The sequence below is a fragment of the Siniperca chuatsi genome, linkage group LG5 (assembly GCF_020085105.1).
Source record: "Siniperca chuatsi isolate FFG_IHB_CAS linkage group LG5, ASM2008510v1, whole genome shotgun sequence".
NCBI lineage: Eukaryota > Metazoa > Chordata > Actinopteri > Centrarchiformes > Sinipercidae > Siniperca > Siniperca chuatsi.
Genome location: NC_058046.1, coordinates 16,485,172 through 16,509,690, shown reverse-complemented (window position 1 = coordinate 16,509,690; position 24,519 = coordinate 16,485,172). Strand labels below are relative to the sequence as shown.

General features: G+C 42.1%; 1 protein-coding gene across 14 annotated transcripts in view; it reads right to left on the bottom strand.

Moving 5' to 3' along the window:
- Positions 1-24,519, bottom strand: part of mef2cb (myocyte enhancer factor 2cb) — a 117,051-nt gene that overhangs the window by 63,981 nt on the left and 28,551 nt on the right. For all 14 annotated transcript variants that reach the window (XM_044195449.1, XM_044195447.1, XM_044195455.1 and 11 more), the window contains 2 exons: positions 21,071-21,273; positions 10,833-11,036 (listed from right to left, as the gene is read on the bottom strand). In XM_044195449.1, the coding sequence (XP_044051384.1) occupies positions 10,833-11,036; positions 21,071-21,124 (258 nt within the window). In that variant the 5' untranslated portion in view covers positions 21,125-21,273. The remainder of the gene's footprint in view (positions 1-10,832; positions 11,037-21,070; positions 21,274-24,519) is intronic.

Here is a 24,519-nt window from a genome sequence, read left to right as displayed (position 1 = left end):
ATATACTCATTTCATAGTTTGGAGTGTGGGTGATAACTTCATGTAGCTCTTGAGAAAAACTGTGGAGGGTATTTGGGTGTGAATTCTGGGTGGCCCCAGGGGGTCTGCTAGGGACAGCTGACGCCTGCCCAGAGCTCCTGCCATACCAGGATCCGTCTGCTCGGCATTCTGCCACCCTGCTCACCCTCTCTATCCCTCTATCCGTCTTTCTGCCCCCATCTTTCTGTCTCAGTCTGCTGCTCAGTCTGTCTCCCTACCTCTGTCCTCTTCTCCTCATTTTCTGTAATACTACCACGTTTCAACAGAAGCTTAGTCAAAACATTGTGTACATCTTTATTTCTGATAGACTCGGGCTAGTTGATGGGTTGTGTTTGGAAAGAGCTTCATTGCTGACCATTCCCCTCTGCAGTTATCTTGGCAGTGGCTGAAGGGTACGACACATTCAATATTGTGTTTATGGCTATTGGCGACAGCCAGGCCAGTGAATGTTTCTCAATGTCTTCAACCCAATGGCTGACAGCATCAGTGCAAAAACCCTCTACAAAAACAGCCAGTTTATAATAGGCCTTTTATATCTTTGCCAACACTGTATGGTCTTCAGAATACACATACTATTGTAAGCAAAACCAAGACTTATGAAAGAAGATAGTATAGTACCAGGGCAAAAGAGTTTTCCCCAATAAATGCAGCAGTTTATGGTTTTGCAGTATGTTTCAGCAGTCAATGGAAAACAAGTCGCTGACAGACGAATATAAAAGTATTAATAACTGTGCCACTTATGGTTAATCATGTTTGCTGTGCTGTTAAAGTATAATAAAATGGTAGTGAAATAAACAGCTTTGCCTGGCTGTTTGTCTGTTAAGAACAGTAGAGAACAGATTGATTCACTCTGACTATTAGAGATACTCCTTGAAGACATGACAGTATACAAATTGTACAGACCTGCCTTCAGAATGTGTGACAATATGTGTACGTTGAGTGTGACCACAGGGTGCACCTACAGTGTGCACTACAGTCCTTTTAGTAATTGGTTTAGAACCCAAAACTGAATCACAATGGAATTTAAAAGGGTTCCCGAATAATCTTCAAGAAAATCTCATCTAAAGCTAGGGGCTACAATAATTAAATAGGCCTTTTAAATTCACACAATGTACAAAAGTCTGAATGGAATGCGCAGGGTTAACCTAAAAAAAATACAGTACATTTTCTTGGACAGGTCTTTATGCTAACTTACAAACTAAAGATTTAGATCATGATTGTTTCAGGGGAAAAAGGTGACAAAAAGAGGAAAAGTCTGGAAACCCACAGGACAACAGGGCTCCCTTGCTTTTACCATTTGACAAACTCAATTTCGTCAGAGCAGATTGGTAAGGAGCAATGTGGCTCAGTGTCATAGGGGTGTAGGGGTGAGGCAGTGGGGAGTAGCGTTGTCCCTTTCCATCACAAATAACAAGATGGAAGTGGTCATGAAGTGGATCCGCTGTGGATTAAGACCCCCCCATCACCACTGCACAATAAGCACACTCAGGGTGGCCTTGCTGGCGGCAGGGATGGGGTAATAGTATGTTCGAGATGTGCTCTCATTCTCCTTATTTCTATTTCTTTTTCTGTCTGGCTCATTCTTACTTGCTCTCGTTTTTGTCTCTCCCCCTCACTCTCTGTCTCTCTCGCTCACTCTTTCTTTCTCTTTGCTTTTCAGAGTGGAGGGAACATCAGAGGGATCAGGCTGGCTTAGCTTATTGGAAGCAGATGGCAGACCAAAGGCAAGAAGGCCACAGTTTCATGAAGCGTGGTTTGAACATGCCAGGACCATGTCGAGGGGCATGCCCATGGATGATGGCTACATGGTGTGTGTGAGTGTGTGTATGTGTGTGTGAGTGAGCATTTGGGGGGAAATGGTTGATTTTGTAGGTTACCAATCTGAGGAATGGAACCCCCAAATCACAGTCTGTCCCTGCCTGTTTTTTGCAGTCATCATCTGTGCATCCCTATGCACTGGTTGAGACGATGTTTGAAAAACTATTGCATCAATGACATTTCAATGATTTTGTAGCTTTGAAGCCCCTTACTCCTGGTGCGCTGCACTATAATCAGGAATCAAAGGCTGGCGTCTGGGATCCATCATCCCTGGGCAAAGCGGTTGTGTGTTCAGTAATAACGCTGGCTAACTTCTTAATTACTAGCTGTCTAGGGATTACTAGATTGACTAAACACTAAAAAAGGGAGTGAGAAGTAGAGCAAAAAATAGAGAAAAGTGTTAAGAGTAAATGAGAGAGACAGAAAGCGAGACAGAAAGGGTACTGTGAGCAACAAGGTTCCTCCACATTTCTCCAAACTGTGGCATTGCGATGGTGCATGTGCTAAAATCACCATTAAGAAGAGCCCACTGCAGACGAGAGCCCACTCACAGACAGATAGTCTTAGCTAGCCAGTACACAGCACAATACCAGATGGCGCAGTGTTTCCCATATGGAGTAGACAAACACTGAGCACATGTCAGAATCCAACACTGTTTGCTACGGCAGCATCCCGGCCCTGGGAACAAAGTGGTCATTCAGACTAGTCACTACACTGTATAATTACCCAGATAGACATTATGAGACACAATGCCAGCTCAGTGAAACTGGATAAAGAGGGCACTTATGTCTGGACCCTCAACCTACCCATCTTTCATCCCGTCTACACTCCAGTTGCATAATACGTCTCTATTCAAATCAGAGAAATGAGAATGCTTCTATATGTATTTCTGATTCAACATAAAAATCAATTTGCAAAGGCTTGTGTGAGGGAAAACAATCTCATACTGTAATGCTAAATGAGCAGTTTACAGTATGTAATGTCACTATGTTACTGCACTGTGACATTATCAATAAAGCCTTCAATTACATACTTTAAGTTATCATCAGATAGTAACAGTGTAACAGCGTCAGCAAAATGACTCCAGTTCTGGCAATGGGTAAAACTTTAAGTCCTCCTCCAGCTATCCTCTATTCCTTCTTTGCCCCCCCCACCAATCGTCACTTATCGTCTTTTGTCTCTCTGTCTCTTATCGCGTGGTGCCACAGCAGGAAAAGGGAGCCTGAGGGAGGCCTTGAGTAACAATGACCAGCCGGTTGACCTCTATACTGTGACCTTGAGTTTCCACACCCTGCCCAAAGCAGTAATCATGGTAGGGGAGGGGCTGAGGCCAGGGGGGAGGCTCCAGGCAGTGCAGGGAATGCCATCTATAAAAATAGATCTTCATTATTCTGAATTTTCCACAAATAGTTTCAAAGAACAAGGCATCATTTCATCTTAATGGCTGGAGTGAATTGTTTTGGGCTGTGTAGTGGAAAAGCCTTGCCTTTTGGCAGCGTGGCCTAAGAAGTGGCCTGCCTTTTTCACCGCTCCACACCACAGGGACCACATATTGGCACATTTCAAACAGTCTATTTTTAAAACCTCTTTTTGTTGTTGTGGCGTGAGTACCTCAGACTTCCGCTTCAGTATATTGACCTTAAAAAACACCTCTGACAGAGATCCAAGTGCTACTTAGTTTCTTGTCTGAGGTTCTGCTTTTCTGGGCAGTGGGCGTCTGATGTGGAATAAAATGCTCAGCCTTTAGATCATATATATTATCTGTCATCTTGCTTTTAGCCTCTCTTAAAAAGTGGAAGAGGCATATAGTCTATAAAATAGAAACTCAGTAAACTTGCTCTCTTTATGTCTGAGGCTGGTGCCGCAGACAGATGTGTTCTAGTGTGCCAGCCTAAAACTTAGAGCAGACAATATTGAGCTATGCAAGGAGACTAACTTGGTTGGGTGAGAGTGACATCTCTCAGGGTTTGTCATTTGTATCATAGGCATTCTATTGACATAGATAATATAACTTTCCAAAAATGTATTTTCACTGTAATAAAAATGTTTTCAGAAACAACAAGACAGAAAGCCACTGTTTGGTAATGTGTGGGGGGAGAAAAACAAGTTAATTAAATAATAGACTTCTTTATCCAATGGATCAAATATTTATAGGCACCGCAGGATCTCAGACCAATGGTCTTATGCATGTGGTCGCTGAGGGCAACTCTTTACGGTCGATTCACAGAACGAGAAAGACGGAGGCTGAATGAATACCCTGACACTTTGCTTACTCACTCCTCTGTTTCAAAAACAACCCCCACCCACCCTGTTTCAAAAACAAGGAGGGGGGAGTGAAAGAGAAAGAGAAGAGAGAGAAAGATTCCATGCCTATTCTTCTACCCTCTTCCAGCAAGGACCGCCAGCTAAGCAACTATTTTTAGCTTCACCACACACTATTTTTAGACCACTACCACTTTTTGAGGCATTTATTAGAAAAAGAGTACATCAAATAAAAGAGAGTGATGCTGGTGGAAGTTTTGGGGGTGTTGTTTTATTTTGACCGTCTAACAAAGTAGCTTTTATGTGGTGAGTTTATGATTATGATTTATGTTTATGATTGTTGCCAATCATATGTAACTGTGAAGGAAATGTAGTCACCAAAAGTGGACACATTTAGAGGAAAACATGGACAAATATTTCTCATGTTTTTTCTTTCTGCTTTTTGTTTTACCACCCTTTTCTATACATTAAAAGAAACAATGTTCTATGTAAAGCTTTTAAGTCCAAACCGAAGAGGACAGAGAGGGGTGTAGACAGGAAAAGGAGGCAACAAAGGCACGCATCAGTTGGTGGAATTCACAACACTTTGAACACCAGAAAGATGTTTCCCGTATATATAATATGTAGTAGCTTATTCACAATTTATAATTTAATCAAAAATTCACAAAACACCATATATTAACTATATCTTTTTTTGAAGATGTGCTGTAGCATGTATATAGACTGTCATCAGTCTTTGTTTTAACAAACTGCTATACTCTCTGCCAGTATCACAAGGTTAATTTACTTAGTCAAAGAAGCTTCGGTCCTTAATCGTCAGTTCACCAGGAAAAATAAGCCATGATGCTGATCTCTTCATCACTAGTAAACACAGAGGCACTGTGATCGCTGTGACAACCCCACCCCTTACCTCCACCCCATGTTACACCACATGTACCCTATCCTAAAACCTCAAAACGATTCCACACAAAATTTCTGTGGGCAACTGTTAAACAGGAGATATGATATGATTCCCTTATTTCTCTTGGATGCTGACACATGTCATAGAGGATAAATTAGTGAAGGCATTCAAGCAGGAGTAATTATACAGTATTTGAGAGCCATGAGAAGAAGTCATTCAGTGAGCTGCTCAACACAGAAAACTCCTTAAGGCTAATGTTCTCCTTGCTGTTTAGAAACCAAATAAGCACATAGAATAGCACACATGCTGGAAAATATTTTCACAAGAGCGAGGCAGAACATGAGCACACTGGCACATCGGGGGGGGGTCACATGTCCTGTTGACTTGCAAGAATATTATAAGAAAGCAGATGAGTAGAACATGTATAAAGAATGAAATTTTTAGGTAAATGACAAATTAGTAATAGTATTTAGAATGTGTGGAAAATCATGTTTTATTGCTAACTGAAATATTGTGCCAGGCATGCAGTGAACTGGTGTGGATATGCTAACATTACTCATTTTGTTTTTGCCATCTCCCAGACATACCCGCTTGATTTACTTTCTCTTTATGTTTCTTCATTTACACCCCCCCCTTTGGACTGTCACTGGGCTGAAATCACACCTGTGCTTCTCACACATCTCGGCGCACGGGTGAAACATACGCAGGGTGAAACATGGTGAGGGAGCTTTGCTGAATCTCATTAGCCAAGCGAGTAGTCATTAACAGAATGACCTTTGGAAATAATTACCAGCCTTCCTCCCTCCATCCCTCTTTCCCTCCCTCCTTCTCTTCTTGCACTCATCCATCCCTCTGTCCCTCCCCTCCCCCTTCTTATTCAATAGTTACTTCTAGGTGAGGACAGAGGGAGAGAAAGGAGAAAAGACGGGAGAGAAATTAGTTGAGGGTAGGTGGGGAGGCAGGTCCCTGCTGCTGCTGTTTAAGATTACAGGGTGAGCTGAACTTTCAGATTAGGTTAATCTGCTGGAAATGGGATTGGTCAACGGTCTTTCCTCTGGCAGGTAGGCAAGCAGACAGGCAGGTCAGCTCAGTACCAGGAGCCATGTGCCATTCCATGTGATACTTGAGCCAATGGCATCAGAGTGTGCTGTGCTGGCTGAGGTCAGAGCTCTGCAGGGTTCGAGCCAATTGTCACCATGTATGTACACATGCATACACCCATGCAGTGTAGCCATTGCGAGCACACACTTACACAAGCCAAACACACTTTTGTGTGTGTGCATATAAGCACAATAGCTCATACTGTATAGGCACATACAGTACACACAAATATTATAGCACCCTTTTTCCACTCAGGTATATCCAGGCATTGAGGGGATCCCTATCACAGCTCACTCACTAACCCTTTAGTTGTATCACAAACCTGTGTTATTTGTTTCAAAAGAGGGGAAAACAAACATATTGTGGAACAGGGATTTGGCACAGCTCAAGTGTGCTGTTGGATTTGGGGCCGTTTAATCACAGCACCAACCAGCCAGCGCTGCTTAGGTTTGGGCTTGATCTGCAATCATCGGGAGGGGAAAGAAAGGTCTCTTTTATGTGCTATTGCAATTAACAAACCCCATACTGGCATAATAAATCACCAATAAGACCTCAAAATGATTGTTCTTAAGCAGGAATAAAAAGAGAGGAAAAAGAAGAGATTGATCCATTCTCTTGTTATTTCCCAACTCGGCTTCCCATTTCTCCTCTAATGCCGTTCACATGTCCAGGAAACCGGCCTGGCAGACAGCAAGTATAGGAAATCTATCTGCATGTTTGACTGTTTTATCTGGAGCCAGACTCAGAGTGTACTGTAGACCTGCCAGGACGACACACTTGGACCCCTGCTTGGACATCCAATGATGGAGGATCTGCGTCTGTGTTTGATTTCATCAAGCTACAAGAGCCTAGATGACCTAAGACTTCTCTTTGAACAATTATCATTAATTAAGTGGACCCACTTGTTTATGTACCAGCTGATAACACTGTGTAGGACATGTTTTATTACAGTTTCTTGGGGGAGTCTGTACGAGTTTAGATACCCCTGCATGCTACATGGCAATACATGTGGTTTGGGATTAAATGGAAGCATTCAAAACATAAAAAAAACATGTCCTCAGTTTGTTTCAAATTGCCGCTGTATTGATCTGATTATTATGGGTTTCTCGGTGGCATGCATTGTGAATGTGACAATAATAACTTGTAGCCATTTTGGTTAGCAATGCTTCTTTTGTTTTACAACTTGTGCTCAGAGGAGAGTTAGCTTTGGTTTCTTGGTCTTTTGCTTTCACAGATATTTGTGGAAGTGTCATTCCTAGCTGAGACTATTTTCAAGTGAGTCATCTAGACCTTCTTTACCACTCCTCTCTATTTCTCTCTCTCTTTCTATCCCCCTATTTCTCTCTCACATACATACACCCATTGACCTAAACATAGATTCTACATATTGCAAAATTGTAAGATTATGTATGTTCAATGAAAAACTGGATAAAAAAGAGGAAAACAGAAAAATGATGAGTGAGAACGAGAAAAAAGCCCTCCAGCCTCTTGTAAACATGCTGTAGCTAGAGAGGCTGTGCAACGCTCTCAGTGCCACTCTCTCAACAACGCTAATTATCAACCAAAGACATGCTAATTACATAGAGCTTTATTGCTAATGTAGCAGGCCTCTATGCCAGCCACCCACACTCTGAGCTCCGCTCCCCTACCTCTGCCTCTCCTCCCACTACACCTTCAGGCACAGCAGCAACAGAGGGAGAGAGATGAATGCATTTTGTATACTTCTAAAGACAAGAGCTTTCTACAAATTTGAAATTAAATATGGCCCATATCAGATGTCATATTTAAGGTCTTATTGTTCCTCTGTGGGGAACCTAGATTTCGTCTACACCTCTAAATCCAGCCGTTCATCTTGTTCTTGACCTCCTCCCCATCATCCTGCCATCTCAACAGGAAGTCCGCTTCACTCCTGCCTCCCCCAAACTCAGCAACCCACCCACGTTCCTGCACCTGTGACGTAGCCTAGCAGCGGCACACAAGGCTCGGCGGGAGAGATCCAACCCCCGTTTCCCTCGTTTCCCCTCCCCCTTCACACACCCTCCTCCCACCCATTCTAAACGTGCTAGTGTCAGCCCTGTGGCCAATCCCGTTAGCACGCCGCAGCTAAGGCTGAAGGCCTCTTCAGATCGATTTCTCCCGCTGTGAGTTGCTCAGAGTCCTCCAAGGATCACAGTGTAGGTAGTGCTCCACAGGCTCTTTAGCGTCTTCCCCTGACACTGCTGTTTACACGTTAGCCATCTTATGCTCTCTAATGGAGACACAGTTAAAGAGAGAGCTTCAAAGAAGGGAGCTCTCGTCACAGGCACTTGCTGAAACATGTGACAACTCTTCATGGGTTGAGCTAGGGCAGGGTAATACACTGACTATACAGTGGCAGAAGGGCTTGGTACATAAAGGATATCAGTGCTATAGGCATACTAGGGATATGAGTGGATGCTAAATAGGTTAATGTAAATGATATAATGCATAGAGGATTACATTTTATCCCTTCCGATATAGTTGGATACAATAAATTTTGCACAAACTGTGGCAATTTTTAATAAGACTCAAACTAAGCTTTGAGGACACAGTATAGATGTTAACAGCTTTACTGATTATTTAATGTGTTAAGAGTTGCACAGCATATTATGACAAAACTGATTTCATGTTTTAAGAAAGAATCTAAGCTTACAAAGTTAGAGCCTCAGCCACATTAATAATTCGAAAAAGGCTCAATAATATGAATTATAGGCAGGGAACAAGAGCACATACTGCATTGCAAAAATGAATAAGCTGTTATGCTGTGTCTAGTGGATTTATATGTGCTTCCAAATACTGTCCATGATAATGCACCCAGTCCATTCTCTTTGTTTTCATCATTAAGGTTTGCCATATGTTGAGTGCTGTTATCACTTGATGTATGGGCTACATTAACAGACTACATATTTGACTGCACCAAATGGAAATGGTGTTGGAACAAAAGCAACAATGACAACAGCAAACCACTGCTAAGTTTACAATATGTTACAGTACATTTATATATGCTGTTTTTAACCTCCAAACATAATATGAAGGAAGAGGTAATTATATAAAGGATGGGAATAATGTAAGGCGAAATAAAGCAGACATTTGATACAAATGTGTAAATTAAAAAGGTTTGTAGTCAGGTACAGAGCGCAATCTCGAATAGCAGTGTTCCCGGTAGGTCTGTCCAACCATGGTTGGGCAACAAGAGTGAGGACATGAAAAGATAAAAATATGTCCCATGCTGTTTGATCTAGTGTGAAACTGGTGTGTGTGCGCGCGCTAAAGGCATACAGGTATACAAGCTTATACATTCATTACATCTCACCGGTGCCCACTTTTCCTTTCTGTCTTTTTAAATCCTGAGTTGACAATGACAGGCTTAAAGCATGTTGCATAAATTGTAACCAAGTCGATCTAACAAATTAACATCATGCTGCCATCAGGTGCCTGTTGAATTTCAAACTGAGCATGCATAAACAATAAAAACAAGATAATACATATGGACACATATGCATTATCATATACATGACCTCTAAACTGCCAAAAAAATATACATGTTGTATCTATCATACCATTTATACTGAAAAAAACTCAAGCTTAATTCTAAATATTTCAAAAACTAGGCTATATGTATTATAATTCTTCCACTTGTGTTCAAATTGTGAGAAATGGGGCATTGGGTGGAGTCTGTGTATTCTGAATCATGAAACACAAACAGTATTTGTATGCTGAATTACAGGCAAACATGTATGAAATGTGTACCACATCTAGAATTTTCTATTTAATTTTATGTTGCGGGAATGAAAAATGGCATCTGGATTTGCATATTTAACACAATATAAGCATCATATTGTTTTAAAGAATCTGTGTAACAAGCACACAAAGAATACTTGATATGCTGCATGTAACATTGTCATACAGTTGAAAAATATTATTTATTCAACATTATTTTGTGGGACAGTTGCAGTTTAATCAGCAAGCATGGTGTGAGTGTAAATGTGTGTGCGCATGAAAAGGGGATAAACTGTGCGTGAATGCATGCACGTCTGTGTGTGTGGCCCACCAGGTTTGTCAGAACTATAGTGTGAATGTTGCATAACAGGTTCATGTTGAGAGCTTAAGGATCCTGGAGGGTGCCAGCGTCATTTCCTGCTTTATCTACCTGCCTACTGGCTGGCCTGACAGTGCTGTTTAACATCGCCTTGAGCCACACTAGCGACATGTGTCCATAGCAAGTCAGATAAACATCCTCGTCTAAGAGGCACATCAATGGTGACAAGATACCAAGGGCAGGGGCTGGTGATTACACACCACAGGGGACAGTCTGAAAGGTCCAGATCAATGATAGGCTACCACTTTTATCTTACAAAGTACACACAACAAAAAGAAGCAATTTAAACAAATATTTTCTTGAAATTAATTTTATACCGTGAGTCTTAAAATACCTTCTTTTTTTTTTAAAGTGACTGATATTTGGACTGAACCCTTAGGGAAGATAAACTATGGAAGCAATTATTTCTTACATTATGTTAGGCGTGAAGACCAAAAGAGAGAAGTAAGGGTTGCTGAATGAGTCACAAATGCTGTCACCATCTGTCTGCTTGTGCGTTTCTCTGTGTTTGCATGGGCGTGCATGTGTCTGTGCACGCGTGCGTGCTCCCGTGCATCTGTGTGCGCATGCCGTCTGTGTTTTCTTGTAACTTACCTCCACAATATCGGAGTTGGTCCTGCTCTCATGGGGCTCGTTGTACTCGGTGTATTTAAGCAGGACCTTGTCCATGTCTGTGCTGGCATACTGGAACAGCTTGTTGGTGCTATTGAAGATGATCAGGGCAATCTCACAGTCACACAGAACACTCAGCTCATACGCCTTCTTCATCAGGCCAAACTTTCGCTTTGTAAATGTCACCTAGGTAAAAGAAGCAGATAAAAACATTCGAGGATAATGATTAGCTGAGGTGAGAACAATGTATAAATAATTTCTATTCACAGTGAGGGATAGAAGATTTATGTGCACATATACAGTGTCATTGAACTGAATCTGGCACCCCTATAATCAAATCAACCATTTTTTCTGACTTGTAGTAATCATTTAACTATAGCAAAAAAAACTCCCCCACCCTCTTCATATTCACTCTGTAATAAGGGAATAAATAGGAATCTGACATAATAAATTTTCATCTTTAACATTAACAATTCTCAGAGAAACAGCATTAAAGGAAAGTGAAGTCTGCTAATGGTTCAACACCCCCTGACTGTAACAGTCCATCCACTATACCAGGAAAAACGACACAAAAAAAGAAGCTGGGCTTGCATTTAAGGAACTGAAAATACTCTGTCTCAGACAGATAACGGTAAAGAAGATCAGTTATTGCTTGTACATCAAAGCACACAGTGGTCCATCATGGAACATATGTCACGTTAAATAGTCCCTTTTATATGGCCTGAATGTGCTCGCTCTCTCACTCCTGTTTTTACACAAAAGAAATACATATACCTATAACTATTTTAATCTAAAAAATAGCTGAGGTATACTATTTTCTCACAGCGACATTAACAGACATTGTTCAGTTGTTGTGTTGCCCAATTAACCACCTCTCATAGTGAATAACAAGCCATTGATATAAATAACGGATGGGTTCCCTGACTGCTTGAAGCTGTTTATGAGTGCTCAAATAGTGACAGTGCACTCAACTTAAACCACAAAAATTGTCTTCTCTCTCTCTCTCTCTCTCTCTCTCTCTCTCTCTCTCTCTCTCTCTCTCTCTCTCTTTTTGTGGGTATGTAGAAGTGTGTGCGTGTGTGTGCGTGAGGCCCAAGACTGATACCTTTAATAACACACGCATACAAGTGCCCACATTGTCAAAATAGAACAGCCTCTATTCCTCTATTGTTTGGATCAAAACTAGAGCAGTGAAAGTGAGTTAATTCCAGTGAGCTGCACCTGGTTTCTTTTCCAAGCCATGTGTGCAAGCTCTTTGGCTATATGGCAAAATGAAAAAAAATGTGCCACTGCCAGCTTCCTTCTCTGAGCAACACTGCTTTTTTTGTATTGAACTTTCTTTTATTTTCTTCTGTGACTGTGTGTATTATTTACATTGGAGATCTGTATTGACAAAGCTTTTTACAGAGAGGAAATACTGCCAGAACAGTGCCCAGCTGGTAGCTAATGATCTCAGTTTGTTGATTAGCTGCATGTTTGTCTATTCTCTTCTGACACTTAAGTGTGCCAAAAAATACAGAATGAAATCCTCCCAACATTCAGTTAAACATGCTCTGAATACAATAATAAAGACTATAACTGTAGGCTATAAAACCCTTACAAAGAAAGCCTTTAAAGAAGAGATCTCTGTGTGTGGTAAGTCAGGGTAATGCATGAATAGATTTGTGGAGTAAATCATGCATTGCCCTTCACATTTTCTCTTTACAACGCTGAGGTCTGAAAGAGGAGATAGGGTTGAATGGATATTGATAGATAGTTTTGGATTTCCTGAAATCATATCTCCCAGGATGCACCAGGGAAACTGAATATCAAACTATCCCTCACCTCCACCCTGTCTTTCTCTCTGTCTCCCCCTCTCCTGAGAGTGGGTAAAACCTTGCATGAACTGGCATATCCTGGACCAGCTTCCCCACCTAAAAGTTTTCCAGTGATGTCATCGTGTCACGCCGGCTATGTGTCAGACTACAGAGGCTGAAACCAGAGACACGGCATTCTAACTCCTTACAAACTGGTGTGTGCAATGTCAGGTTCTGTACCTCGGCACAAACACTCATCTGATTCACCACCAGGAGAAAAAGCTCCCCTGGGCTCTAAATACCATGCTGACATTTACACAGTCATACTGAAATGTGAAAAAAAACAAGCCTCATTCTTAACGCTGTAAGATCAAAAGGTATCTGACAATAAGATTAATTGTCATATCCAACCCACTGTAAGCTGTACCGTCCAAAACTGAAAAGTACACACCCTAAAGGAGTCTGCCAGCCTTACAACAGCAGACTTACAGTACAAATCGTACATGAGCGAGTAAATAAGACGATAGGACTGTAGGACATAAGGTCAAAGCGAACTATTCAGGAACAGGACATGTAGAGTGTTGTCTTCCCCTGGTGTTTTGATGCAAGGGGCACCAGGGGCAAACGCAGGACACAGCTAGCTGCCGGCCCAGCTCCGTTATCACCCACTCACTCAGTCACACACTCTGCTGGGGCCATTAATGTTTCAAAAAGTGGCACGTGGCGCACACAGTGGGCTGGGTGTGAGTCCCAGAGGTCCAGAGCTGCTAGTCTCAAAGGGGTGGTCCACATGTTGGCTCGGATCACTCACATATTAGCGGACCACTCACAAGCATCAGCACAACCACACACACATACAAACACAGCAGTTTAAGGTAACAAGCAACTTGGAAGACACTCATTTGCTGCTTCTCATTTCAACATGTAAAAAGAAAGAAAAAGAAAAGCAGAATCCAATCAATGTTGTCTTGAGCCTCACACTTTAAATGAGGATTCACACATAGACTGACTTTAACAACACCACAGGAAGAGAATGAGTGTGATTGTGAAAAGCCTTAACTGACCAAACAATAACACCTACATAAATATCACACCGCACCCCCACATCTCAATTTGACACATACAACGATTACCTCCAAATCACATATATTATGAACGCTATGCACATACATCCATAAATACGCAGGCATGTATACAGTGAATGCAGGCTTGAGCAAGTACACACACACACATTTTAAAAGACAGTTGGCTTGCACATAAATGCTGCCTTGATGGTAAATACTGGTGCAAACATCATGTGGGATGTGCTAATTTGTACTGTGTCTCAGCTATGCAATTTTTATGTTCAGTGTTCAATTTCACTGCTTGAGGTAACTCTGTCGTGACTTCATGGCCTCACATGATGCTGTCATGTGACCTTTTAGTGCACCAACATTCAAGCTGGTGATGTCACCACTGGCCTTTCCTGTGCAAGCTCTCTCGGCCCACACAGCAGCTGTAAACCAGTGCACTGATGAAACAGATGCTATGAATGGCACACCTGATCTACAAACAGCTACAGATATCTGACAGTGAAAGGCCCTGGATGCCTTTCTGAGCAGAAAAATGCTAATAACCCGAAAAACTGTCCATTAGTGAAAAGGTTATAGTCTATGTTCATAAAATAATAAAATATAGAATGAACTTATTTTGTAGGCAGTACAGTAAATGGGCCATTAAACGTTTTACTATGTGCCATTATTTAAAAAAAAATTAAGTAAGGGAACTAATTATTACTGTGCAGAAATCACAGTTATCTGTATCTTTTTTCTAATTTATACTTTGATTTTGTTCAAGCATCTTTAATTATGATGCTTGTGTATAGCCTTTGGATTAAGTTCGACAATATCTATTTCTTTCACTGAATAAGGCCTTTGTCCTTGTTAACCCCCCCCAAAAAAAACATTGTAAACCACCCATATGTCAGTGTGGGTGTAACCTTTGTTTCCTTGGTCAGTGTGTGTTGTCAGACACACCACTATGTTACTAACAGAGAGCATGACATTACAGCACATTTGCAACTGTGTGTACTGGTAAAAGGACTGGTGTAAGTGTGTGAGTGTGAACGCAACTGTGTCTTTTCACAGTAAAGTGGTAACCAGGGTGCGAAACACACACACACACACACACACACACTTTTTGTGAATCATTTTTGGCAATCGTTGAGGTAAATAGTAAATCATGGCATTCTGGGACACTTAACTTTCAAACAATCATCGTAAATTTCTAGGACAGTCTCTGTGTGTTCTTATGAAGTGGTTAGAGGCTAAAATTATAAACCTAACACAGATTCTTCCCCATAAAAAATACAAGGCATGTTTATCAGGTTAAATCAAATCTCAACCAACACTATGTTCTCTGGCTCTGCATCTACAACAAATCATTAAGAAATTTGGCTTGTAAACCTCTTAACTATCAACACTAACCAAATTAGCTCAACCCTCTAAGAGATTACTCAATTATGGAAAAGCTCATGGCAACAAAGAGAGATAGCACACAATTTACCTTCAAAGTCCTTTTACTTATAATATATACACAAATACCTACTTATACATGTACATGCATTTATCTAGTATTACTCTCAATTACTTTGATACATAATGAGCACTCACTCATAGGCATAAGCATTGTGAGCATACACTGTAGAGTGTATAGTGACACACAAGCCTTATTCGTTCACCCCTATCCTCCTCCACAACCCCATCCCAAGAGAGATTCAGACACATGCACACACACATGCATTCAGACACACACCACTGTAAACACCTAAACATGTTACCATCACATCCCCTTTCAGAGCATATCCCTCACTTTTGAAAATTTCTAAATTTTTGCTTTTCATTCTTCTCTTTCTTTTTCTTCATTCTTTTTCTTCATTCTACAAATGTATATTTGTTTGTTTATATGTAATTATATGTATTCTATCACTAGATATTATATGTATGCTATCACTAGAAAATGACCAATAAAAACATATATATACACACACACACATATATATATATATATATATATATATATATATATATATATATATATATATATATATATATATATACACACAATGAAAAAAATCAGTTCTGCCCTGCACAATTGACTTGTCACATTTCCTCCGCAAAAAAGGAGAAAAACGCCCAGGATAAACAGAGGGACAAAAAGAAAGGAGGGATAGTGGTTGATTCTCTGCCGCATGGGTGAGAGGGGAGAGAGAAAGAGGGGAGGGAGGAGGAGGGAGAAGAGAGGGGGCAGACGCACAGGAAGCACATTTGTATGCATTTCCTCTCATAACAGGAAGAGGCCAGTGGCTTCCCCTTCACAATGGCTTCGCTTCTGCTTCCCACCTCCTGCCTGCTTCCCTGGGGGAGGTGGAGGTGGAGGAAGAGGAGGAGTGGAGAGACAGCACCAAAAACTGCTGGTTAGCAAACCAAACATGGCCATGCAGGGACACACACACACACACGCAAGCACGCACACACACAGATGTCAGTCAGCTATGGAGCAGCACGATTGGTCTTGAGACAAACACTTATCCCATTGTCAGGGGCCAAGCAGGAAGACACAAGCTTACGCAAAAGGAATAAGAGGAGCCCAAGACCTGGGCCTGAACTCTGCCTCACAGCCAAAGAAGCTGTTAAGAGGGACATTACGACAAAAGAGGCTTTGTCCCACCTCTAATATATGCTTTGCTCTTCTCTCTCCTCAAAACCCCACTTATCATCCTTTTTCAGTGCGCCTTCATTATACAGTAGGAACAGGAGGCTTCAGACTCCAAACATTTTTTCATTCAGTGTCTGAATAGAAAGTGTCCACTTTGAGTTGTTAAAAGCTAACCTGTGGAACTGATTGAGTGGTGTCTTAATTATGCCAATTTTAGTTTTACTTCTTAAAGTACATGCTAGTTTAGATAGTTCTTCTTACCAGAACTTGTAATTACATTTCAGGAAAGCGCTGTAATGGCTGGCTAGGCTCCTTCTCTGTATACTCCTGTTTATGCTGAAAAACCGCAACTGGAAAAGGATATACCCACTGACAAAAAAAAGTGGATGTTATATCGCAAGGCCCAGTTAGTGGCTGGAATGACAAAAATAACTTTGTTGTCATTCATTTGAAATGGATAAACTTTTGTCGTGGCACTAAGGCTGACATTGTAAACTTAAGGCACATCGTTTTCACTTTTTTACCAATTTTTACTAAAAAAACAGGAACAGATGGGTTTAAACTGATTGTATGTCCCCACGCATCTAATTGTTTTAGTGATTTCTCCTGCAAGAAGACCCTATTAACCCCACTTTTCACTAAATTAGGTCTTCTTATTACAAGCACAGCTCATAAATAGTTTCTAGTAGTAAAAAGGGAAGAGAAATATAGAGTGGAAATGTAAATAAGCTGCAGATTATGAGACCCTTCAAAAAAGCCCCAAAAAAGCAATAAATTGTTAAGTTGCCAGTCTACAGACTGTGTACAACAAACATGTTTTTATAATATGATTTTTACACATAATTTTGTATTCGAAATTCGTCAAAAAATGTAAAAAAAAAAAAATTCTATTCAAAATTCACCCTGATAAATAAACAGACTTTTACTTTGAAAAATGAAAGCTCAACATAATGAGCTCTATAGCGGCCAAAGGAAAGAAAAGAGAGGAAGCTAGGCAAACCATTAAGACTTTCTAGTGAGTGAAAATTAGAGAGTGAGGTGAGACAGCAAAATAACCATGTGAAGAACATGTGGACGAGAAACGAAACAAGAAATAATCTGAGAAGGAAAAGAGAATAAAAATACAGCAGAGAGAAGGTGAGAGCTTAGTGAGCCCTTTTCAGGTGAGGTCTTGCAGCGCTGAACATATGACAGAGAGGAGTGCCACTCGCTGTGGTAAAAGGAGTTGGTAGAAGGTGGGAAACAGGGAATTAGAGGAGGGGTGAAGGGGTGAGTAGCTACCCTGTGGGCCTCATTATTTTCCTGCTGTTAATTTCACCCGCACATTTTCTCACCCCAGTGCTGTTGATTGGAGAGAAGAATGCTTTATTGTAGAGACGAAAAGACCCCTTATTTAGGCTGCAGTGCTGCAGTTAACATGGTGAGGGAAGAGAAGCGGCATATGCAGGAAGACATAAAAACATTTATTTTTTTATCTTCTTCCAGCCAAGTATGTGTTAGTGTGACTGTTGTTTGTGGGAGTTGGGCGATCCTGTTGTTTTACTTCCTGTCACTGATGACCTGATCCATGTTTAACCTTTGGCCCTGGGTCCCTTCCCCCTTGGAAACCGCCTGTCCCACACAAACGCACACACACATACACAAAGATTTGCACAAACAAGTCATTCTAAATTAAGCCCTCCGAGTCTACTGGCTGGAGAGGTAACACTAATTAGAGCCAATTACAGTAAATTAGTCGATCCCCAAGACCGAATCCAGAGAGATAGATGTGTTTTACATGTGGGCATGTGTTTACAAGCATGCATTTGTCTATGCTGCATAAACAAGACACTAAATACACCATCTAAGTATGTGTCTGAGTGTATAATCTGCTCTATCGCAAATCTATGCCAGTGTGTGTGTACAAGTTGCACACACACACCTGTGCGTGCATCTTGTACTGTAGGTGTGTGTGCCTATCTGTGTGTGTGTGTGCTAGCTGGGGCAAGAGAGTCTGCTCTCTGTGTGCAACCCATGAGTTTATGGCACAGGGGGCTCTTTCATGTGCCCGAGGCTGGGAGAGGGTCTGAGTGGTCGGGGGGCTTGGAGCCAGGGCTCACACACTGCTGCCCACTGTCCAGAGCTCTGGGCAGCCAGTCAACGCCAGGGAGGCCTGGCCCTTCTGCCCCTGCTCTGGGGAAGTGTTTCGGGGACTGAGGGTGGCAGCCCAAAGTGGCCGCCCAGAGAGAACCAGGCCCTGTGCCCACTAAGATACTGCCGCTGCAGGGAGGGCAGGGGTGGGGAGGCAGTGTAGCCCTGTAGGTGCAAGGTAGCGTTGACAGCCACATAGAGTGGTGCCACTCCAATAAGGACTGCAGTATGAAGTGTGTATGTAAACATCTAAGAATCAGGGGAAATGTTACAATTGCTTTAAATTGCTATGTTGGACTGAAACAGGAATTGTACCATGTCCTGTTTTATACAACTTTATGAGCTGTTGGATATTCATTTTATATCAAATAACTATCACAGAAGAGCTTTAAGAAGACGGCAAAACTTTTTAGACATAAAACAGTAAAAGTATGTAAAGAATGTGAGGTTGAAAGCAACGCTATACAAATTCCTCTGGTGTTTATTTGGCTTGGGCTCTGGGACATTTCCTCAAAAAGGAAGTGAAAATATGCAAATCCAAAGCTTCCGTTTTTTTGTTTTTTCTTTTAAGAAGAAAATTTAAGTTTCTGTGTCTGTCTCTGTCTTGTGATGTCCGCCTCTACAAAATGTGGTGATGTCATGTATTTAGGTTGTAGGTTGAATAACACTGAATGCTATATGCTCATGCATGTCATGTTTTCCACATGACATAATTTCAGTAGGAATTGCTATTCGACAAAAACTAATAAATAAATAAGTAATCTATCATTTTAGAGATCAAAACAACAAAATCCAGTGATATATTGATTGTCCTTTCCCTGAACCCTTTCTCTCTCCTCCCTCTCCTCTCCTCCTTCGTCCTCTCTCTGTAAGTAAAGCCCAGATATCTCAGGCATCGATTCCCCTCAGGTGTCCTTCCTGTCTCCCTCTTTCCCTCCTTATCCGCAGGAGCCGGAGTGCCTGGTGCAACTGGCGGGCCCAGTGTAAGGTGGGATGAGAGAGAAGGGCTGAGATAACAGTAAGGAGGAAGTGTGGGTGCTGCTGCAACACGATAGCTTTAGTCCTCATCTAAAACTCTGTGACCTCCTCCTTGCTCTTCCTCTGTCTGTCTGTCTCTCTTTCAATAACAAATACATATATCAGAATTCAGAGAACATTGATGCATACTGTCACACACCCTCCCTGCCTGTTTTTACATCTTTCTTCCCATGTATCTTTCTCACTATCTCCTTTTTGTGCTGCAGCCGTGACTCTAAAGGCACTTTGTATTTTTTTAAATGAGCACGCTTGTGTATGACAGATACTAAAATCATTACTGGAAGTTTCTTCTTTATCTCAGGTACACTCACATTCTTACTCCCCTCTCACTATCCTCTTGTTACTTGCAATCACACTCATTGAGATGAGTCATGACAAGGGTCACAATCTGCTTCAATTACTTCTCCAGCATTGCCCAGTCGATTTCTTGAGCCTCTTTATGTTGCTTTACTCTGGCCACAAATGACTGTGTTTGATAAAGTACACTGTGAGAAATGGTTGTGGACTATTATTGTGTCAGACAATAAAGAAGTGGCCAAAGGAATGAAGCAGGTCTGTGTTCAGACAAGGTGTGCGTGCCGGCGTGCGTGTTTGACCTGTGATCCAGGGGCCACGTTAGCATCGTATGGATCCAATTGGGCTGCCAGGAAGCTGACAAAATGTCAGTGGTCAGTCGTGCCACAGGAAGTGATCAATTGTGGGCCTCGAGGGCAGTGAGAGAGCTCTGTCTCTATCTATTTCCTGCCACAGATGGTGGTGTCTGCTTGAATCATGCTGTCCAGAATTTATTATGTCTCTCTCAAGTAATGCCAGCTGTTGTTAAAAAAGTGTCTTGAAGAATTAATTTGTTGTTAGGTTTGTTATATGACCAGGATTTTTTTCAAATTACTATGTACAGTATCACTGATTTAAAAATGTATGGGGTGTGCTACGCAGAGGGAAGCTACAGCAGTACTACTATTACTGATTTTGCTCAAGAAAAGTACTGATTCAGTGTTTGTCTCCCAGGCTGCCCTTCATCTCCACCCTGTTGGCCCAGTCCAGTGTGTCACTTTAGACCATCCCATCTCTGTTTGGTTGTTTGTTTATGTTTTCTCCCACCCTGCCTCTCTGGTGCTACCACCCTCTGCCCGGTAATATTCCACTGCCAGTGAACTAAACTGGGTGGCATGGTGTGAGAGGTTGGGTGTGTGAAGGGTGCTACAGTTGTGTGTAGGCCACAGCCCTCAGAGCGTGCAGTGATATGCAGAATGGTTTTTGAAAATTACAAATGTTCTCATGCAAATCCCTTTTTGGAAAAATCCTCCCGGTGCCCTTACACTGGTTTGTTAGATTGAGGGGAAACAAACCTGCCATTATAAGCCAATGGAACTCTTCCACCCAAAGCAATATCCCCACATACACTTCTCTGGCACCCAGTTCACATATTGCCTAGACTCCCAGAAGACCTTCATTGTTGAGGGCTACATGGGGTGTAGGGTGTTTCTCCTTCCTCCATCCTCCACCCCTCCCCTTCCCCACCCTCATACTCATCCATCCTCCCATCCCCTCGGGACTTACCTGTCTGTTGCGTTCATCCATAATCCGCGTGATCTGAATCTTTTTCCTCCCCATCGTCCCCGTCTCTTTCTTTCTCTCCTCTTTCTAAAGAACTTTATGCTTTTTTCACTCTCCTCTTTCTTCTTCTTTCTCTTCACTCTTCTGCTCTTTATCTGTCTTCTTTCTATTTGTTCCAATCAACTCAAAGATTCCAGCATCCGTACCTGCAAGAAAGAAATGGGGAGGGGGAGGAGAGGATGAGCATTAAATGAAATGAAATATGGCAAAATACTGAGAGAAAAAATAATAAAAGTGGCATCATGGCAGCCACAAGGGAGGGTGAAGAAAGACAAAGAATCTGTCAACAATGTTGTGAGAACCGTTGTGTTTTTCACTGTCGATATCATGCAAATCAGTTTTTGCATTTTTTTCCCAGGCACAGACTATGAGAGGAGACAGCGCTGTCAGGATCTCGCTTCGTTCACAGAGAGTTTGACAGTGTTTTGGAAGTGCCGCTAACTTAAACGCTCTAATCACCAACACTGTAACATTACCTCCAGAGTGAGAAATACATTTTGTTTCTTCCCACGAACTGCACTGTATTGACAGTGAAACTGCAAGACACAGCTTTTTCTACTCTATCTGCAGCTCATCTCCAAAATGGCAGACATGAGTCGCAGGATAGAATACAGATCAGGATAGAATACAGATGTAAAACCGAGCTCAGTCTTGTCATGTTCTGGCAAAACAACGGCAAAAAACAAAGGAAGAAGGAAAGAAAAAAATAAGGGCCGAGAGTGATCTTTTGAAACATGGTCAAGGATGTTTCTTAGAGACAGAAATCAAACAAAATTCCAACATGAACTTAATCCAGCTGGAGACATTGCATGTCTATTAGTGCATCTGAGGAGCATCTGAATAAATGTACTTGTGCATTTGCTTGTGTGTGCATGGCTGAGTGCATGTGTGCACCCATGTTTGAGGAGCGGAGGCCAGCAGCTGATGAGCTGGACTGTATGTGCGAAAAAGAAAGCTGTGCTCCAAAAAGTTTGCGTGAGTGAGTGACTGTGTGTGTGAGTGTGCACATGTGTGTGTGTGTGAGTTTGGCTAAGCCAGAGCTCCAGTGCATCTCTCCAGAGTGCTAAAGTAGGCCAACCCAATCTATCTCAGGGAGGAGCAGAAGAACTGTTGTTGTGTTTTCTTTTGACAGTAGAGGTGATAACGTCCCTCGTTATGCAAATGAGCATCCCATTATTTAAGCTCAGTGCAATGCAGGGGAGCTGTCAGCGCCGTCACATAAAAAAAAATTCTCCATCTACCCTGCCTTTTTTTCTCTACTTTCCCCTTCTTCTCTCTTCTCTCCTTTCTGAACCAGATTTCCGGCACCTGGCAGCACAAGCATCAGACATTGATGTGGAAGACGACACCGCTTCACCAAAAGACATGTCAGTCTCAGTCTCTCTCTCTATCACTCTCTCTCTTCTCTCATACACCCTTGCTCTCTTCCTCACTTTCTCATATTCTCTCCTTTGCACACTCCCGCACACATACATGCACATTGTAATGCACTTCCTTTCTCCTTCTTTCCTTTTTTATTTTTCCCTAACCTGAATCCATGTATTTATTGAGTAACATGCATGAGAAAGCACAAGAAAGCTCTAAACCCCTGAGGTGAGCGCAGCACATTGCTATGCACTTGACCTCTTTGTGCTAGACAGTAGGACATTGATAATGAAAACGCATAATAGGGACATCCAGGGAAAGTGTGGCTCTAGGTGACAGACCAAGGCCTGTAGCATTAGTACATAACTGTAGATCTTTTCATTTGCAACAGAAATCACAGGCTGTGTACTACCTGCTTGGTTCTTTCAAAATTTATAGTACAGTAGTGTTTAGTTTAGTTAGGGCTAAGACTAGTATGATGATGTGAGCCTTCAGAGTCCATATGCATAAAACCGATTTAGTAAATATATTCAACCTTTAAGGAATAACATCAATTATTATGTATATTATATTATTCTCTGCCAAAAACTTCCATCACACAAAAATGGAAAACAAAGTGAGACAATGCAATTTGAACAATGATAAAATGCATGACAAAAAACTTCCTGAGTTGATGGTTTCGAATACGCCCACTTATGGAAGAAATTAGATACAAACATAAATGCATCATTTGGCAGTTAGGACAACAGCCGGACTGCACCATCATGATAATAACAAGATCTAAAATAACTCTGTGGCAACTCTGAAGAGGCTATCCAAAACATTTTAGCATTGCTCTGCGCATACACACCCATCCATAGACAGAAAAAACAAAGAGCTGCCCTCTGGAAGAAAACAAAGAAGGATGTTGTCAGACAAACTAGGATTACAAGCCAACACCAAGGCGCTTGGCACAAGACAGCCAGACAAGGATATCAATCAAGCCGGCATACCTCAATCACAGGCTGACAGCATCATCCCCTCCCAGTCTTTGTATTCAACACTACCCAGCCCGGGCATCGCTCCAAACAAGGAGGCGTACCTTCTGTGATCCCTGCCTCCTGGCCTCCACCTCCTCCTCGTTCCTCCCACAGCTCAGTGAGCAGAGCTGAACCTCTCAATGTCAACAACCGCTGGGGCAACACCTTAGGCCTTATGTAACATTAACGCTAAGACTAAGCCTGTGTCCTGAACATTTAATCCCTGCTTTTGGCTCCTGGCAGCAGCCAACGCTCCCTGAGGTGAGGCTCTGCTGCTGCTTAGCCCCGTGTCGGTACCTCCCCGCCTCAGCCAATCCCCCTTCCCCGTCCCTTCTCACTATTGCCTCCACTACCTCCTCCTACACAACAATGCAAGTTCCCTTACCTCCGTCCCCACATCTCTCCCCCCTCTCCCGCCGTCACCCCCCACTTTTCCTCACACCCGCCCCCGTCCCATATGAGTGCCAGGCAGCTCCTGGATAATAACTGAGTACCCACCTCTTCATCAGGCTCCCTTCCCTTTCCTTCCATCTCCTTCCCTCGTGGTGGATAGAGCATCACTTAACTTAACAGATTACCACTGAATCACTCAATCCAATTTAGCCTCATGACGCCAAGACAGTGAAATGAAGGGAAATGAAGGAAACAAGCATTGCTTAGTGAACATAGTCAAGTGGCACAGGGCAGTAATCCTCAGCAGGAATTTTTCGCGGGGGACTGATACTGACACCTGACCTTGAGAGGGCAAATGAGGTGAGAAAGTAACAAGAGAAAAATTAAGACACACAGAGCGAGACAGAAGGAAAAACTAACAAGCTTGTACACACTAAACCAATTTACTAATCCCAAAGTAAGGCATAGAGAAAGAGGGAATGTGCTGTGGAAAATTAAGAATACACAAAAGAGTTTCTTTATCTTCTCTGTGGAGTCTGACTAATGGTATGCCTGCATTCACACTAGCCTGGTAACTGGAAAGAGGCTGGAGCGGGCAACTGCTAAGGTCAGAGA